General features: G+C 56.8%; 1 protein-coding gene across 2 annotated transcripts in view; it reads right to left on the bottom strand.

Moving 5' to 3' along the window:
- Lrrc4b (leucine rich repeat containing 4B) overlaps positions 1–18,586 on the bottom strand; it is a 36,176-nt gene extending 17,590 nt beyond the window's left edge. Inside the window, exons 1-2 of one of the 2 annotated variants that reach the window (XM_028858832.2) lie at positions 18,544–18,586; positions 1,074–1,411 (exon numbers count right to left, since the gene is read on the bottom strand). In XM_028858832.2, coding sequence (XP_028714665.1) covers positions 1,074–1,376 — 303 coding nt within the window. In that variant the 5' untranslated portion in view covers positions 1,377–1,411; positions 18,544–18,586. Of the gene's footprint in view, positions 1–1,073; positions 1,412–3,629; positions 4,201–18,543 lie in introns of those variants that run through there. The other variant, XM_028858831.2, reaches the window with a different exon arrangement.
- Between the last annotated feature and the right edge of the window lie 409 nt (positions 18,587–18,995).

Here is an 18,995-nt window from a genome sequence, read left to right as displayed (position 1 = left end):
GGGCTTCCATTCTTCCCAGAGTCTAGCTCTCCAGGAGAGGTATGTGGGACCGCTGACCCCTCTGCTGAGGACTGGGGGGTCCGGGACCTTCTGTGAGGGTGCCCTCCTCTCTCCCATCTGTATGAAATGGGTACAAAGCAGTCTGTGTGAGGACTTGGAACCGACTAGATGCCTCTAAAACGGTGGCCTTCAGCCAAGTATGGTGGTCCACACCGGTAATCCTAGCACACAGGAGACTGAAGCAAGACAGTCACTGCAAGTTGGGGACAATCTGGGCTACAGAGCAGGTGTAAGGTCAGCCTGAGCTGTGGAAAGACTTCCAAACCAGTTGGAGATGCAGAGTGAGATCCCAAGCTTATCTCAAGCAAACAAACAAACAAACGAACGAACAAATAAATAAGAAAAGCAAAAAACAAACAAAAAAGCCCCAAGAAACAGCCAGCAACACAGGACTCGCTCTGGGGAGCCCGGCATCTGATGCCAGCTGCAGATGTTTGGGAAGAAGTGGCGGGGCTGCGAGCACTCGGCAGCACTCAGGACAGCTCCACCTCAGCCTCGGGTTCCAAATGTCTCACCGCACGGGTGGGAGGCAGCGCCCGACCGCCCCTCTGCCACCAGCACAGCCCCAGCCCCAGCGCGCCAGACAAAGACAGCGAAAGTCATCCGCAGCCCCCACTAACTCCTAAGCCAGTGCCAGCCCTATCCCCTCGACTCCTTGGTCCCCATCATTCATCCAGCCAGCTCCCCAGGACTGGAATGAGTCCTCACTTTCTAGAAGAAGGTATTGAATCTTGCTGGGAGATGCCATCTCGAGCCAACAACAGCAAGGGTGAGGTGGAAGGGCCTCTCCTGACCACCTCAAGGCAACCTGTCCTGTGGTGTGAGGGCGTGGCAGACACCCCAGGAAAATGCACACAGGCTGGAAATACATCGCAAAGGTGGGCAGGACGACGACGCGAGGAGCTGATGCGCAGGCGCCAGGAACTCCAGGATGAGAGAATGGGAAGGGAGGCAGAGGCTTACACCCTTTGTGCTCTGACCCACGGGCCAACCAGCGATGGAGGCGGGCTCACCTGGATGCTGTTCTCTTGCAGGTTCAGGTAGCGGGTGTTGACAGGGATGCTGGCAGGCACCTCGGCCAGCTCCCTCCGCGTGCAGATCACCCGGCTGGCCTGGTTGCTGCAGGAGCAGGCTGCTGGGCAGGAGGTGGCTGGCGGGGAGCCTCCTCCAGCGGCTGAGGTCACGGCCACACCGCCCCCACCGGCCCCCAGGGGTGGGGAGAAGAGCCACAGGAGCAGGAGAGCCCCGTGGGGCCAGGACATCCTACCAGGCGGCAGCAGGGGGCACGGGGAGCCACGGGCGTGGGCTTGCGCCATCCTCAATGTTCATACTCTGAGGGCAGGCTGGGGGGCTGTGGGAGGAGAGAGGGTGTTGGTCAGTAAGCGGTCGCGGGACTCTGGTTGTCCCGATTCACCCGTGAAACTCTGCCAGAAGCCCTCACCCCTGCTCACAACCAAAGGTTTAGGGACCTGGCCTGCCTGTGCTGGGCCCATCTTCTCCTGGGCCATTCTGCAGAAAGGATAACTGAGGCCAGGAGAGGACATTTGCGCCCAAGGTCACTTGGTCAGTAAATAACAAAGTCAGCTAGATCCAAACTTAGGTGTTACCAAGCCTGGGATGCAGGGCTGCCTTCTTAGGGGCTCAGGATGCAGAGGCAGGAACATCGAAAGTTCCAGGCTAGCTTGGGCAATGCAGTGAGACCTTGCTCAAAACTAAAAAAGGCAACATGTGGCTGAGTGGTGGAGCCCATTCCCAGCGTGTCCAGGGTCCTTGGCTCCATCCCCAAGGCTTTAAAGAAATTTTAAATTGTGCCTTGGCATTGATTTCAGTTAGACAGGTGAGTATGTAGAGCTGGAGGGTCAGTCAGTGAGGCAAAGACTCTGCCAGGGTGAAGCGCAAAGCTAACCAACTCCCATCACACCCCAGCAGGTCCCCTGGGGGGCAGCCTCCACCCCCCACCCCTTCCCTACATGTCTCCACCCAGGTGTCCCGGCAGCAGCCTGTATGGGTTTCTATTCTTGAATAGGTCTGTATTCCTTCCTTCCCCACCCTGGGTGCCCCCTCCCTCCGCTCAGGCCCTACCCTGTCCTAGACTAGGAGGAGAGGTAACTAACTGAGAGAGGACAGGAGGTGGTTGGGCTTCTGGGAGGAGGTGGGAGGCTGCAGGGCACCCTCACCGGTGGCAGCAGAGTTGGAGACCACACAGTGCCCCCTGTGCCTCAAGATTGCAGGTACTCTGTGAGAACGCGGCCCGTGGCGGGACCTGTGCCAGCCACTGTCGCAGGATGGGGGCTGAGGGGGCCGACGGGGCGGGAAGGGGCAGTGGGGACCCCTGTGTCTCGGTCTGCGGTCTGCTTCTGGCCTGTCCCCTGCTCTCCTGGGCCCCGGTTGGGAGGGACTCAGGCTATCCAAATGGCGGGCAGGGAGGACAGTACCTGCAGCCAGCACAGCGGGTACCCTTCCTATGCCTGGCCGGCGGCCGCCCGCCTGTGGGGGGCGGAAGCTGCTGGAGTGTGCGCCAGGCCATCTCAAGGCCCACTGGGTGGCAGAGGGGCTTTGGCCTCAGGAGTCATCCCCTGACTTCCAATGTCCCCCTCCGCACAGTGTCCCCGATTGCTCACACACGCAGAGTCCCCATGAGACAGGAAGGGGGGTCCCCATAAACGCGATACCCACCCACTCACACAAACAGCAGGGACAGACACACCCTCGCACATGGCCTCTCCAATCCATGGACACAGGGCTGCTGCCCCCCCCCCCGCAGGTGCGCATGAGCACACACACACACACACACACACACACACACACACACACACTCCTGCAGCCTCCGAGATTTTAACCCAGATAGAAATGTGTGTGCCGCTGTGTGTTTGAGCAAGTGTGTGAAGGCAGGAGATGGAGACAGAGACAGAGATGGAGACAGAGATAGGGAGAGACAATGAGAGACAGACCAAGAGGCAGTGACAGAGATGTGAGAGGCATGGAGACAGACCAGAGATAGAAGAAGAAAAAAAAGGACAAAGGCAAAAACCAGGACAGAGATAGTCAGAGACCGTGACAGAGAGGCAGAAACAGAGAAACAGACGCAAAGAGAGACAAAGATGGAGAGATGGACCCAGGAACAGAGACAGAAGCAGAGAGGCGGAGACATGGGGACAGAAGCATAGACTGAGCTGAGACACCGGACACAGAGGCAGAGGCCCCCCTGCTCAGGACGGCCACCAGGCCCTGCCCCGCACTGGCCTGTCCCAGCAGGGGCTGTGGGGTCTTTGTTCCCACACATGTGGCCAGCGAGCCTTCTCCTCAGTCCACCCTGGGTCCACTGTCCCCACTTCCTGAGACTCTGGCTATGACCAGCCCATACCCTCTAAGCCAAGGATCCGGTGCCCTGCTCACTGAGCCCACCATCCCCCAGGCCAGCACCCGGGTCTCCTCCCCCACCAAGCCTGCCAGCGCACACCCCGTCAGGGCTTCTGCAGCGGCTCCCTCCTTCCCCTCCCGCCTCTCCTGCCTCATCTCCTTGTCCTTGTCTCCCCGCTCCCAGAGCACACACACTGAGGGACACTCACCCTGGTGGCTTGGCTTCCGACGGCCTCCTCTCTGTGCCCCAGGCCCCCCCTCCACATGTCTGCGGTTGCCCCAAGCCAGGCCCTGCCACCCCAGCTTCCTGCTGCTTCCCGCTGAGCTTGTGCTGGGGGGGGGCGCAGGGGCTTCTTGGGTCTCCCTGCACCCCCCCCTCGTCTGTCGCCCTTCCCACCCTCTAGGGGAGCCCGGCCTTCTTCTCTTGACCACCACACAAGCAAGCCCTTGCCTCCTCCGGTCCTGTGCCCCCCACTTTAGTCCCCCCACACCAGCTTCCTTTCTTTCCACTCGAAAACCCAGCTTCTGCCCCTCTCCCCAGCTCCCCAACTCTGTCTTGCCTCGCCCAGGACCACTAGACCCCCTGTCTGTTTGTCCTCCTCCTCACTGTCCCCGTCACCCTGTCATTGCCGAAGCCTGGCTCAGTCAGGTTTCATCTGTCTGTCTGTCTGTCCTGGGGCCTGCCTCGTCGTCCCTCTCCCAGCTCTGCCTCTCTTCCTTTCTCTGCGATTACAATTTCTAGTCACACGGCAGTGCAGAGCCCAGCTCGCTCCCTCCCCACCCCCTCCCTCCTTCTTTCTCTCCTTCCAGCGGGGAGGGCGCTCCCTCCCTCCTTCCCTCCACCCTCACTCAACTCCCCCCTCCCAGCTAGCTCGGCCAGGGGGTGGCCTCCCCCTCCCCCGCTAATCAAAGGCTCCGTTATCTAATTAACCCGTTGGTTCTGGGCAGTCAGGGAAGGTCGGGGGAAGCGGGGGAGGAAGGTTGGCGGCTGGGCTGTGCTGCCAGGGGAGAGGGTTTTGGACTGTGCCAAGCTAGAGCCTCGTGGCACACACACACACACACACACACACACACACACACACACACACACACAGCAGCCTCAGCTGCAGAACCAGGCTGGGCTGCGTGGACTCCATGCCGCTGAACTAAGATGTCCCTCCTGCATCCTCAGGGTCCTTCCTGGGTTCAGGCACCCATGTATCTGCCTAGGACCCCCACTACCTCATACAGTCACTGATTCCACCCCATTTCAAATGCTGCCCAACCTATGCCAGGCAACTTAGGCCCATGTCACCATCACCCTGCCTTTCAGCTGGGGCCAGCACTCATTCTTGCCACAAAGAAAACTACCCCCCCCCCCGATTCCCCCCATCCTACACTGCCTCAGCCACAGCCTAACACCCACCTCCTGGTGCCCTCTGCAGAACAAGCTGGGAAGCTACACTCTGCTTATTCACTTCATGTATCCCTTCATCTATCCACTCCTCCATCCATCTGTCCACACATCCATCCATCTACCAATCATGTACCCACCCATCCATCCACTCATTCATCTGTATATCCACCATCAACCATTTCTCTATCCATCCAATCCATATATCTACACTCTACTTATCTATCATTCCATCCACTCATCTATATATCTATCCTTCCATCCACGTGTCTATTTCTCCCTCTTTGTCCATCTATCCTTTTATACATCCATCTTTTCTTCTATCCATCCATCCATCTGTAAATATACCTATCTATATACCCACTCATCCATCCCTTTAGCTATCTTTCCATTCTTTATCCATCCATCAACCATCCATTTATCATCTGTTCATTCATCCATTTGTGTCTCTAATCATCCCTTTATGCATCATTCTTCTATTTGCCCATCCATCCGTCCATCCATCCACCCACCCACCCACCTATCCATCCATCCATCCATCCATCCATCCATCCATCCTTCCATCCATCCTTCCATCCATCCATCCATCCATCCATAAATACACCTATCTATATACCCACTCATCCATCCCTTTAGCTATCTTTCCATTCTTTATCCATCCATCCACCCATCCATCCATCCATCCATCAACCCTCCACCTCTTTGTCTCTGCTTGTCTACCATCCCTCCCTTCTTCCTGTCCTCTATCTAAAACCTATTTCTGAAGCCCCCCCCCATATGCCAGGCACCGAAGCAGATGCCAGCAAGTACTTATGCATGGGTATGAGGCAGTTAGTGCTCTGGGGAGGGGCTCTGGGTTGGACCTTGCATCTGCCTTTTCCCACATGGCCTTTCTGAGTTCTGGTGTCCTCCACTATGAGGAGGCTAATACAGGCCACCTCCCGGAGTGGCTGGAGGTGGGAAAGAGTGGTGTACTGAACACAGGCTCTCCTGTCTTGACACTAGAAAGCTCACACTACAACTCAGCCCATGCTCAGATAGCTCCTGAACTAGCCACCACCTTGCTCCTGCCTGGACTTCTTATGGCTGTCCTCCATGTTGTGTCTGGCTCCATGGGTGGCCAGAGGGACCCTGTTAACACAGCAGCCAGATCCCACCCTTCGCTGCTTAGGGCTCTCCAGTAACCCCTGAATCACACAGAAAAGGTGACCTCACTGGGAGGTCTTCGTGGCTGCTCTTCACTCTGCCTGCGTGCCTCCACCATGCCACATTCTCGGTGGATGACGGCTGGTGCATTTCCTCTCTCCCTCTGTTACTGTCACTTTAACCGCAGACCATACCTACCGGAAAGCACATTCACCAGGAGTGGGGTCACATCTGCTTTGGTCTCTGGTTTTGAGACCTGTGGCAGAGTCTGGTGAGGGAAGGGGGGGACACACTGCTGTGGATACTTGGCTGTGCACATTTTCTGTTAGGTTACATCTCTGCTTCTTGTCACAGACACACCTGCTAACCATTCCAGGGACACTCTAAGAGTTGCTCAAGTCAGACACACCATCCTGGGACACCCCTCCACCTGAGGTCTTCACCTGTCCCCAGGGAGGTCCCTGCCTTTGGCTGAACACCTGTGTCCCATGTCCCCCCTCTCTCCCTCCCTGCCATAGCGCCGTCTGGCTGGCTAGATTCTGTGTGCCCCTCCAAATAACTTGTCACTAGGGGCGTCTCATCTTTGCTTGGAACCAGAACCTGCCCTTGGAGCTACTTGCTGGCCAGACTGGTGCAGATGGAGCATGGGCTAGATGGTTTTCTGAGTGTACACCTGAGCTAGTTCCAGGCACAGGCTCCACTGGAGCAGCCTCAGCACACAGCGGCATCTCTACATCTCTACCAGCATGGGTACCACACCCTTCTGCAGGGTTCCTTGAGGAAAAAGCTGTTCTCCAGACAGCAGCCCTCTAAGAACTGTTGGCATCCCCTTTTCATAAACAGGAGAACCAAGGCCCGGATAGGTCTAGACACTGGCTCAAGGTTGACTATAGAGTTGAGAAAGAAACTAGGCACAGAGGCATAGGCTTGTTATCCTAGCTATGCAGAGGCTGAGTAGGAGGATGGCAAGTTCAAGGCCAGCCTGGGCAATTTAATGAGATTCTGTCTCTAAAGACAAAGAAAAAAAGAGGGCTGGGGGCATAGCTCAGCAGTAAAGCAGCTGTCTAGAATCCCCCAGTGAGGGGCTGGGGTGTGATTCAGTGGTAGAGCTCCTGCCTAGAATCCCCTAGTGAGGGGCTGGGGGTGTGGCTCAGTGGTAGAGCCCCTGCCTAGAATCCCCCAGTGAGGGGCTGGGGTGTGGCTCAGTGGTAGAGCCCCTGCCTAGAATCCCCCAGTGAGGGGCTGGGGTGTGGCTCAGTGGTAGAGCCCTGCCTAGAATCCCCCAGTGAGGGGCTGGGGTGTGGCTCAGTGGTGGAGCCCCTGCCTAGAATCCCCCAGTGAGGGGCTGGGGTGTGGTTCAGTGGTAGAGCCCCTGCCTAGAATCCCCCAGTGAGGGGCTGGGGGTGTGGCTCAGTGGTAGAGCCCCTGTCTAGAATCCCTCAGTGAGGGGCTGGGGGTGTGGCTCAGTGGTAGAGCACCTGCCTAGAATCCCTCAGTGAGGGGCTGGGGTGTGGCTCAGTGGTAGAGCCCCTGTCTAGAGTCCCCCAGTGAGGGGCTGGGGGTGTGGCTCAGTGGTAGAGCCCTGCCTAGAATCCCCCAGTGAGGGGCTGGGGTGTGGCTCAGTGGTAGGGCCCCTGCCTAGAATCTCCCAGTGAGGGGCTGGGGTGTGGCTCAGTGGTAGAGCTCCTGCCTAGTCTGCAAAAAGCCCAAGGTTCCATTTCAAGTACTGCCAATACATACATACATACATACATACATACATACATACACATACATGCACATACATATCTGGGATGATAGCTCCGTGGGTAATGTGCTTGCTGAGTTCACTTGCCAGAAGCAATGTAAACAAGCTAGTCTTGGTGGTGCACTTGTAACCACAGTACTGAGGATGTGGAAACAGGATCCACAGGCTTGTCAGTCAGCCAGCCTAGTCAAACAGGTGAGCTCTGGGCCAATGAAAGACCTGTTTAAAAACAAGGTGTGTGAGGTTGATGAGATGACTTACTGGGTAAAGCCTGAGGATCTGGGTTTGACGGAGGAAGAGAACAGACTCCTGCAAGCTGTGCTCTGACCACATGTGCATGCACACACAAAATGATAAATATGTAAAAAAAAAAAATCCATAGTGCAGATCTGAGGAACACCGAGGCTGATCTCTGGCCTTCACAGCTTTCTCTCTCTCTCTCTCTCTCTCTCTCTCTCTCTCTCTCTCTCTCTCTCTCTCTCTCTCTCTCTCCTGTCTCTCCTTTCTCTCTCTCCTCTTCTCTCTCTCCCTCTCTCTCTCCTCTTCTGTCTGTCTGTCTGTCTCTCTCTCCTGTCTCTCCTTTGTCTCTCTCTCCTCTTCTCTCTCTCCCTCTCCTCGTCTGTCTGTCTGTCTGTCTGTCTGTCTGTCTGTCTGTCTCTCTCTCTCTCTCTCTCTCTCTCTCTCTCTCTCTCTCTCTCTCTCTCTCACACACACACACACACACACACACACACGGGGCCTCTAAGTTGGCCCAGACCACCTATTTGGCTGGGCTGGCTTACTGGCAAGCCCATGGATCCTTCGGGAGTCATGGGATTCTAGAGACCACAGTGATAAGTCCCACAGAGGTCACTGAGGTGCAGACTGGCCAAGTAGTCAACCAGGAGCCAGCTCCAGCTCTCTCCATCCTTCCTGGTTCCAGGACACCCGACACAGCCCACTCCTCCAGCCCCTGGGGGGTCAGCCATGGTCTCACTCCCAGGTCACCGGTGATGTAGACCCAGAGGGGTCAGAGACACTGGCTATGGCCAGGCAGGACTGCGACTAGGGATCAGGCCTTGGCCAGGCCGAGAAGCAGAGAAGCCAGACAGCTGGGTAGGGTGGAGTGGGACCGAGGACAGAGACCCCGAGTCCAGGTGCTCGAGCCAGGTGCTAAGTCCTCATCGACATCGCTGCCCGCCCAGCCCAGCTTAGGGATACATCTTGGGCACAGTGCCGGAGAGGATTGGGGCAGATGGCAGATCGGAAACTCCGGGCCCAGGGGAGGCGGGGTGAGGAGAAAAGGGAGGCAGGAAGCATTCCTGTCAGCCACACTGTGGCTGAGTAAGTTCATCAGGTGAGGACAAGAGAGGAAACTGTCTGCTGTGTGGTAGCAAGAGGGGTGGAGGTCAGAGCTGAAAGGGGACTTCCCCACTCTGACAGGTGGGTGGAGAGGAGCCACAGCCTGGACAGCTGAATACTTACTTCTTCCTGGACAGCAGGCATCAGCAAGGCTGGGGGAGGGGCGGAGGCATAGGCTCAGGGCGGAGGAAGGGAGGGAGACCTGTCCCTCTTAGCCACTCATGTGTCCGTCCTCAGGGCTCTCACAATAAGAGTGAACACACAACCCTGGGCATGATGTCATCTTAGCTAAGAGCAAAGGATCCTTGAGAAAAGGGCAGAGCAGAGTCCAGGGTGCCCAGGGCCTCTCGAGTGTCCCCAGCACAGCCAGTGTCTATGGTACACAGCGATGGCCTGGCAGCAGCAGGGGCTGGGCCTGCAGAGTCACGGGCTGGGCCTGGCTTTGCCTGCTTCCCCCCTTCTTGGTCTGTGATCTCCCCCAACTCTGCTCTCTGTTCTGGTGACATGTCACCAAGCTTCTGGATGTAGCAACTTCCTGGTCTTTCAGCTGTCTGTCTCCCACTAGAAGGTGACAGAGACCAGCTCTCTGAGTCTCACAGTCCCAACCTCTGTTCTCATGCTGGCATCTGGGTGTATACCACTGAGCACAGCAGGATAGAGGTACACCACCCTGGATCACACAAGAGTATGAGCTAGGGAGGGTCAGGCTGTGCAGGAGTGTCTCCTCTAGTCAGGTAGGGCTGTCCTGTCACAGTAGAAACCCAGAGACCCGAGGCACAAGCCAGGAGGTAGTGATGAGGGAGGGCGTGTCAGATGTAGGGACCCGAGCATGTAGGGGACAAGGGGTGTGTGTGTGTGTGTGTGTGTGTGTGTGTGTGTGTGTGTATGTGTGTGTGTTGTTCACATACTCTCCTCTGGTCTGTGTGGAGCCCAGCTCAGGAGCGGGGGAGGGGGGGGGTAATGGTAGGAGGTGGGGTGCTGGCTTCCCCATCCCAAGCAGGCTACTGGGGACAGTTACAGGCAGGGACAGGGCAACTGAGTCCTGGGAGTCATCTCTTCTGCCTAGAGTGGAGAACCCAGAAGTCAGAGCTGAGGTGGGGCGGGGGTGGGGTGGGGAGAGGGGGCTATGGGTAGAGCTGAGGGGACAGGAAGGGGAAGAACGAAAAGACAGTGAATAGGCAAACCCATCAGAACCTAGAGGCAGAAGAGGTGAGGAAGAGGAGAACCCTGGCTCCTTTGTTGGCCTGAAAGCCATGACGGGAGACAGACAGAGCAGGCAGCTGGGCAAGCGCAGAGATGGGCCCCAAGTGCGAATCTCACAGGCCCAGCCTTTGCTGGCCCGCCAGGCAGTGGGGACACAGCCCAGGAAGATGAAGCCCAAGTTTGTTGGTCCTCAGGAAGTGGAGGCAGGAGAATTTCTCTGAGTTCCAATCTGGAGCCTGTCTCAACCCCCTCTACATATGAAACAACAAACAAACAAACAAACAGGCGGAGGGTGTGGCTCAGTGGGTAGAGAGCTTACCTAGCAATCAGGAGACCCTGTCTTCCATCCCCATAAACCACACGTGGCGGCACACACCTCTTATCCTAGCGCTTGGGAAACAGAGGCAGGAGGGTCAGGAGTTCAAGGTCATTCTCATCTATACAGAGAATGTATAGATGCCTCAAAATAATAGCAATAAGAAAAAGCTGTGACAGGCTCTTGTCCTGTGGGCCCAGTCTGCCCCTACTAGGCATGGATGAGCAGTCTCATGTGACAGAGAGCTGGAGGTTAGGGATGGGGACCCACCAGCTACTGAGCAGGGCAGCTGTGAAATTCTAACATGGCCATGTCCAACAGAGTTCTGGAGTAACAGAAATGTCCCAGCTACATGATGGACCCTGGTGGTCACCAACAACAGCTGGCCAGTGAACACTTCCCAGCTGGCAATTGTGACTACAGGATGAGCTTCAGTTTGAAATTCTCTTACCTCCGCCTTCTGTGTGTTGTGATGATGGGTGCAGTCTAGGTATGCCATTCAATGGAGGATTTAAAAGTCAGTGGCCACATGTGGTACCAGGAAATGTGGCCAACCCCAGCCCTGGCTGGGGCCACCTCTGTTTCATTTCCCAGAGCACGGTGGGACATGATCTCCCACAGGGGCCTTAGGGGGCAGATCTAGTCCTGTCAGAAGCCCATGTGGCAGAGCCATGACATCCCATTCCACAGAAGGGTATTCTGAAGTCTGGTGGTGTGGTCAATGTGGTCCTAGTGGACACCCACACGCAAGTGGGCGCTGTGAAGAACCAAGTCTTCCAGCCCCGGTTCCTTGTGATAGAGAGGGAATGATTACCCCTGAAACCTAGGAGTAGAGGGCACTGAAACCATGTTTATTGTTGAGGCTTGGACAGATGACCCGGACAACCTCTCGAGAAGGCCACTGGGCCTGTTTCTGGGCTATGCATTCATATTTTCTGTGGAACAAAGGGTGCCTGGTAACTTAGTGTGGTGTTTCATACCTATCACCTCAACATTTGGCAGACACGGGCAAGAGGACTGCTGAATTTGAGTCAAACTTGTGCTACATTTGAAACCCTGTCTCAGAGAAAAGGAAAAACCAAAGGCAATAGTGAAAGCCATGAAAATATAAAGTCCTGAGAACCACAGCACTTTCCCAGACACACATGAGCATCCAAGCTGCCGGGCTCCTCCTCGTGCAGCATCTGAGGACGTGGGTTCTGTGTTTCCTAAAGTGGCAGCCAGAGGCTCTCAGGATCCCGAGCTCCCCACTGTCCACACCCATGATAGGAAGAATGAAGCCCCCCACCCCACCCCATCCAGGGCAATGGAGGGCTCTGGCTCAATGTAGGCTGTGTTTGAACTTAACCTGCCATGATGACTTGCCATGTGGCCTTGGAAAGGGATGGGCCAAGGCTTCACCTATTCATAGGAGATCCTATTTCTTCAATGGGATCCTGATAAAACCCTCTTGTAAGACAATATCTTCCTCCATCTCTCAGACTGTCTCCTAGGGGAGGGGTGTGTGTAGGAGCCCAATGGGGCCCAGACTTGTTCTCTAGCTCCTTAATGACCCCTCCCTGACAATCTATAAAAGTGACACTAAGCTTGGTGGAGATTCAAGATGACAGGCACAGTACAGGACCCTCAATAACAGCTACATTCAAATGTACCATTTATATATATTTCTTATTTAGATTTTTCTGAGACAAGGTTTCACTATGTGGCCCAGGCTGACCTCAAACTGACAGCAACCTTCTTGCCTTAGACCCTTGGGAGAAATGATTATTCTTGCTGGGGCAGAAATGTAAGACTTCTCCCACTCCATGATTCAGTCCCTGACCCACATGTAATTCCATAATTCCATTATTCCGACTGGATCAGAACTGTTCATTTGTTGTAGAGTGGGTCCCCTAGAAGACAGTCCAGGTCTCCTTCCCACAAATGAGACCCCACCCCCGACACACATTGTCAAAGTCCAAATCTCCACCAGCACAATCAGCCCACAGCATCCAGTCCTCTCAGGGTTTATGGGCATGAGCAAGCCTGAGAGACAGAGCCCAAGTTATGGGAACTTTTTGTTATTTTCAGTACTGAGAATTGGGGCTGATGAAGTGACTTAGCAGATAAAGGCATCTGTTGCCAAGCCTGAGGAACTGAGTTCCATCCGGGAACTTGTGTGATGGAAGGAGAGAAAAGACACATACCAGCTGTCTTCTGACCTCTGCATGCACACCCCCAATAACTAAACACCTATAACAATTAAAAAATAATAAAGTATTAATGAGGGGTTGGAGAAACGAGTTCCGTGGTTAAGAGTACTTGCTGCTTTTGCAGTAGACCTAGGTTTAGTTCCCAGCACCACACTACTAGTTCCCAACCATCTGTAAATCAGTTCCTGAGATTCAATGTTTCTTTCTTTCTTTCTTTCCTTCTTTCTTCCTTTCCTTCCTTCTTTCTTTCTTTCTTTCTTTCTTTCTTTCTTTCTTTCTTTCTTTCTTTCTTTCTTTCTTTCTTCCTTTCTTTCTTTCTTTCTTTCTTTGAGACAGGGTTTCTCTGTGTAGTTTTGGTGCCTGTCCTGGATCTCACTCTGTAGCCCAGGCTGGCCTCGAACTCACAGAGATCTGCCTGGCTCTGCCTCCCGAGTGCTGGGATTAAAGGCGTGCTCCACCACCACACGGCTCCAGTGCTCTGTTCTGACTCCTCAGGCACCAGGTATCAATGTGGTGTAGTTACACACATACAAGTAGAACACACACATAAGTCTTTAAAAAAAATAAAGTAGTGAGAATTGAACTCTAGATGAGCATTTTACCACTAAGCCAAGCCCCCAGCTTCACTCACTGGTATATTCTAGATAGGTATTCCACTGTTGAGTCATACCCCAACTGGGAGATCCTAAGTAGAAGCTCTTACCACTGAGCCATGCCCCAGTAACCTCATTGGAGGATGCTAGGCAGGGGCTCTACCACTGAGCCACACCCCAGCCCCTCACTGGGGGATTCTAGGCAGGGGCTCCACCACTGAGCCACACCCCAGCCCCTCACTGGGGGATTCTAGGCAGGGGCTTCACCACTGAGCCACATCCCAGCCCCTCACTGGGGGATTCTAGGCAGGGGCTTCACCACTGAGCCACATCCCAGCCCCTCACTGGGGGATTCTAGGCAGGTGATCTACCACTGAGCCACGCCCCAGCCCCTCACTGGGGGATTCTAGGCAGGGGCTCCACCACTGAGCCACACCCCAGCCCCTCACTGGGGGATTCTAGGCAGGGGCTCTACCACTGAGTCACACCCCAGCCCCTCACTGGGGGATTCTAGGCAGGGGCTCCTCCTCTGAGCCACACCCCAGCCCCTCACTGGGGATTCTAGGCAGGGGCTCTACCACTGAGCCACACCCCAGCCCCTCACTGGGGGATTCTAGGCAGGGGCTCTACCACTGAGCCACACCCCCAGCCCCTCACTGGGGGATTCTAGGCAGGGGCTCTACCACTGAGCCATGCCCTCAGGACCCCCTAGGTACTTGTTTTACCTCTGAGCCATGCTCTAGTCCTCTTTTTAATTTTTGGATTTATTTTTACTAGTTTATGTGTATATTTTGCCCACAGTGTGTCTGTGCACCACATTTGTACTTGGTGCTCAAGGAGGTGGTAAGCCTCAGTGTGGGTGCTGGGAGTCAAACCCAGGTTCTTTGCAACCATAAGAAATGCTCTTAACCACTGAGCCAACTCTCCAGCCCAAAGAAGAGGATATGCTTGTTTTGGTTTTGGAGACAGGGTTTCTCTTATTCAGCCAAGGCTGGCCGAACTCAGAAATTCACCTGCCTCTGCTTCCCAAGTGCTGGGATTAAAGGTGTGCGCCACTGCCACCCAGCCCAGTCCTCTTTTTTTTTTTTTTTTCTTGAGACAGGGTCTTGCTAGGTGGTCTAGACTAGCTTTGAATTTGTCATCCTCCCTCACCCCCCCCCAGTGGCTGAGATGACGCCAAAATGAGAGTCTTAATGTCTTTTTAGAAGTCCAAATGTCCACGAGTCTTTAACATCATAGTTACATTCCCAGCTCTGGGCCTCAGTTCTGCTGTGTAAAGCAGTGGTTCCAGCTGGGTATGGCGGTCTACAGAGTGACTGAGGCCCCTCCTGTAGATATCTGACCTTGGAGAAGGTGCCTCCGACCTAGGGGCCCCAGTTTCTCCAGTCAGACTTGATGTGATGGCAGTGTCTCCCTGGGAGGGTTACTGTAAGGAGTGGAGGAATCCCCATGCAGTCTTGGCACAGGCCTGGCTCTGGAGCGCCCCACGAAGGCTGTTATGGCAACACTAGGCTCGGGTCCTAGGGTTTTCTAGGCAAGAGCAGGACAGCTTCCTTCTGCACCCCCCCCCCCACAGTGCTTCACCCTTCCATGGCGCTTCCCACCTTCCTCCAAGAGTCTAGACAAGAGCTCTGGGACCAAGTTCAAAATGCTGGGACCCTGCTACTGTCCCCAGCCTCATCTCTTTCCTCCCCATCAACTCTTACTCCGCTCAACTTGCCCACACCCTGTAGACAGCTCCTCAGCTTCTCTCTGGGATGGGCTCCTCTCTGCCCTGTACCAGGGCCCTCCCTGCCCATCTCTAGGTCTCTGCAGCCCCTTTATGCCCGCCTACCATGACAACAGCCTAGGATGTGTTTCCAGGCAACCAGGGGCATCCTGCCACTGTAGTTACTCTCTTGCCATCCTCTGTCTGGCAAAACCACCCTCGCCTCAGGACCAGGAATGAAGGCAGAGGCTTCTTCCCAGCAGGGAGGGAGAATCCTGAAGCTTAGACACAGCATATCTCCCCGCAGGGCTCTGTGTGTGTGGGGGCCGCAGCGTGGGTGCACTAGTACTGGCTGGCCATGGGGACCCCACCAAGGGGCCCAGCATCTGCCTGGAGGTGAAACCAAGTGATCACCTTTCTGTGTCCCCAGGGCTCCCATTCTCCAATCCCATGTAAAGGTACTGCTGCCCTTTAACCCCTAGGGAAGCCTATTGTGCTGCTGGCTGGGAGTTGACACAGGGAAGGGGACTGCTGGGTGACAGTCAGGGGACGAAGACAGGTCATACATGACATGGTAGCTTCTTGCAGGTAGACCCCAACCTTGGGAACCTACATCTGGGCTCTTCTCCAGTTTAAGGGGCTCTTCCTGCCATGGGTACAGGTGGCCACCGGAGGTGGCTGCTCCTTTCCCCACCCTACCCCTCCCCTCTCTCGCTCTGTGGACACCTGTTGTTTGGGGATAGAGTCTCACTGGCTAGCCCTGACTGGCTTGTCATAGACTGTTGAATGCTGGGATCACCAGAGCACCATTTTCCTAGCCAGACACAGGGAACCACAGGCCTCAGGGACAAGTCAGGGGTTTGGGAGACCCAGGAAAGGGAGCAGAAATGGGGGCTGGGCTGCCCAGTGCTGGCAGCAGAGAAGGCTGGCAGGTACCCAGGAAGGTGCCAGACCGAGGATGGTGGGTCAGGCCCTGGAGAGAGCAGCTAGATGGAGGCGAGGGGACACCCAAAGCCTAGCAGAGAAGATGGGGTGGTCACTGAGGGACGGATGCTGGGGGAGGGGAATGCTGGGGGAGAGGGCCCTGGCGGGAAAGCAGAGTCCAAGCCTAAACCAGGCCATCCACGCAAGAGGGCACGCAGAGCATGCTCCGCTACAGAGCGGTTTCCACGTGGACCCTGATGGTGCACCTGCGCTCTGCCTGCCAGCTGTCAGGGGCCCTCGAAGCCTGAGGTCTCACTTCCGCTGTCCTCTGGGGTGACAGATCGTGCTGGAGCTCCCTCCGGGCTCCTAGGGGTATGAGGGGCGACTGCTGCAAGCCACACACACACACACACACACACACACACACACACACACACGCACACACGCACACCCCGGGAGCCCCTCTAGCACACTCCCTTCAGGCACACCTCACTGCAACAGTGTGTGGACAGTGGGGTTACTTATTTCTGCAGTCACAGGCGGGCCGGCTCCAGGGCCTCCCTGAAGTCTCGGAGAGGAGAGGAGCTGGTTCACAGGAGCGCCTCTGCCTTTGTCCTTTCCTCCAGGTCTCCGTGAGCACAGGATTCCAAGTATGGGGACTTCTCCCTCCCTGGTGTGCGTGTGTGCATGTGTGTGTTCACTGCACACTTTCCTCTGGGTTGATCTGGACTCTCTGCTTCTGGGTGGCAGAATGCTATTTAGCTCTAGCCGAGTGGTTCATGGGTCTCGGGCTCCCCGAGTCTGTGGCTCTGGGTCTCTGTGCTGGCTCAGAGAGAATGTGCATCCCTTCCTATCTCCCAGCTGAATTTTCCCTTAAGGGAAATTAACCCTTTGTGTGCATGTATGTGTGTGTGGGGGAGGGGGCGTTTCTGTGCAATAATGTATGTGTGTCGGTATGGAAGCCATTCCGCTCTCTGGCTCCCCATCTCTGTACTCCCTTCTGAGTGCCTCCCAAGAGCTGCTCTTAGGCTTTCCTCTTCTTCTGTGTGTATTTGAATAATCAGGTGGCTGAGGACCAGAAGGAATCAGAGAAGGCCCAGAGAAGAGGAGGCGGCAGGTGGGAAGGGGAAGAGGAAGCCGAGAAGTGCAGCAGTGAGCAGGCAGAAGATGCTCCAAAGGAGGGAGACCAAGCCGGCCAAGGTCCTGGGGGAGGAGCGGTGGGGAGGGGTGCTGCCCGCTGCCTGGACCGGGAGGGAAGCGGACTCGGCTACTACCAGCTGCCGCTGTAGCCTAGAGTTCCTGTCTGGCGCTGCGCGGCTGGACTCGGGATGTGAGGCGCATAGCAATGGGTGATGCGGAGGGAGGCGCGGCTGCAGCTCCCAGCTGGGGAGGGGGCGAGGGGCACCCCAGGCTCCTCCACTGCCCAGCTGGGGTGCTCCCCGGGAGGATTCCCCAGCCTAGGGAAAGTCACCCGAAGCTGCAGGGCAAGGAAGGGCCAGAGGTGGGAGTACCCAGAGAGGAAATGGTGCTCAAGAGCATTGGGGGACTCAGAATCTAGCGGGGAGACTGGTTGGTCCCCTGGCCCAAGAGGTGGAGTCCGGAGAAACTGACCACGGAGACCTGGGAGGGACCCTGGACCCAGCCTGAGCTTTTGGCCTAGGATTCCAGCTAGGAGGAAGAAGACCGGGAGAGGGTTCTGGAGAGAATCTGAGGTCTAGAAGTGGGTGGAATCCGAGTACCCCACATGTGAGGAGACAGGAAGACAGACCTTTGGGGGAAGAAGGGTCACAGAATGTGGCTTCCAAAAGATCTGGGTTGAGGAGAAAGGGGGTACCAGCCAGCAAGGTTAGAGGCTTAAGGCAAGGAGAAGAATGGGGCCTAGAGGATCGCAGGCCCAGCTAGGTCTCCAGGAAGGAGGGCGGAGGGATAGGACGTCTAGGGAAGAGGGTCCTAGATGGGCCGAAAAGGGGAAGTGTAGGTAGAAGGCCCTGGAAGAACAGGTGTGAGGGAGGCCGGCAGTGACTGGGGAGGTCCCCAAGCGAGCAGGGGTTCCAGGCAGACTGTGCGAGGACCGCAGCCATGAGGCCCGATGCGGGTCAAGGAAAGGGGGGTCCTGAGCGTAGGGAGGGGCAGGACGCGCAGTCAGAGCGAGGAAGATCGTTGATGGGGAGTGGGATCTGAGGCCTCCTCCCTCTCCAATCACCCCCTCTTGGCTTTCCCATGTTCACTTCCCAAACTCCCCGGTTCTCCCCGGTTGCCACGGCAACCGCTCCTGCCAGGCGCGGTCACCAAGGAAACCCCGTGCCCGCCTCTCCCCCTCCCCATCGCCCGCACGCCCCCCGGCGGCGGGGAGGAGGGCGTGGGGGAGCGGACTCCCGCCCCGGGCCGCAGCCCGGCAGCCAGCTGCGGTCGCCCCGCCAGGGGCGCCGGTCCAGGTCCCGGCCCGCATCCCCGGTCTGCGTCTCCATCCCGTCCAGCCCCATCCTGGATCCGCGTCCCCATCCATCCCGGCCCCAGCCCTGTCCTGCCTCATCCCCGCACGCCGCGCGCTCCGACTCACCGCGGGCTCCGGGCTCCCGGCGAGGGGCGGCATGCCCCGCGGGGTCCGCTCGGGGCGCGGGGCCTGGGCCGGGGGCGTCCTCGGGGTCGCGGCTCCGCCCCCGCCCGGCCCGCCGCCCGCCCGCGCTCCGCGCTCGCCGCCTGCCAGCCTGGCCGCCGCCCGCCTCCGCCGCGGCCCCGCCGCTCCCCCCACCCACCCCCCCAGGCCCCGGCCCGGCCCGGCCCCCGCTCGGACGGTGCGGCAGCCGCCGAGAGCAGCCGAGAGTCCCGTGGACGCGAGCGGAATACTGATGCTGGTGGGGAGCGGGAGGAGGAGGAGGAGGGAGGAGGAGGAGGAGGAGGGCGCCGAGGGGAGAGTGGCCGGGAAGCTGGGGAGGGAGGGCAGGAGAGGAGGCGAGGAAGGGGGAGGGGGCACGGGGAGGGAGAGGGAGAGGGAGGATGGAGGGAAGGGGA

Source organism: Peromyscus leucopus, chromosome 1 (genome assembly GCF_004664715.2).
Source record: "Peromyscus leucopus breed LL Stock chromosome 1, UCI_PerLeu_2.1, whole genome shotgun sequence".
NCBI classification, from domain to species: Eukaryota; Metazoa; Chordata; class Mammalia; order Rodentia; family Cricetidae; genus Peromyscus; species Peromyscus leucopus.
Note: the sequence above shows the minus strand (reverse complement) of the source record. Positions and strands in the feature narration are given on the sequence as shown.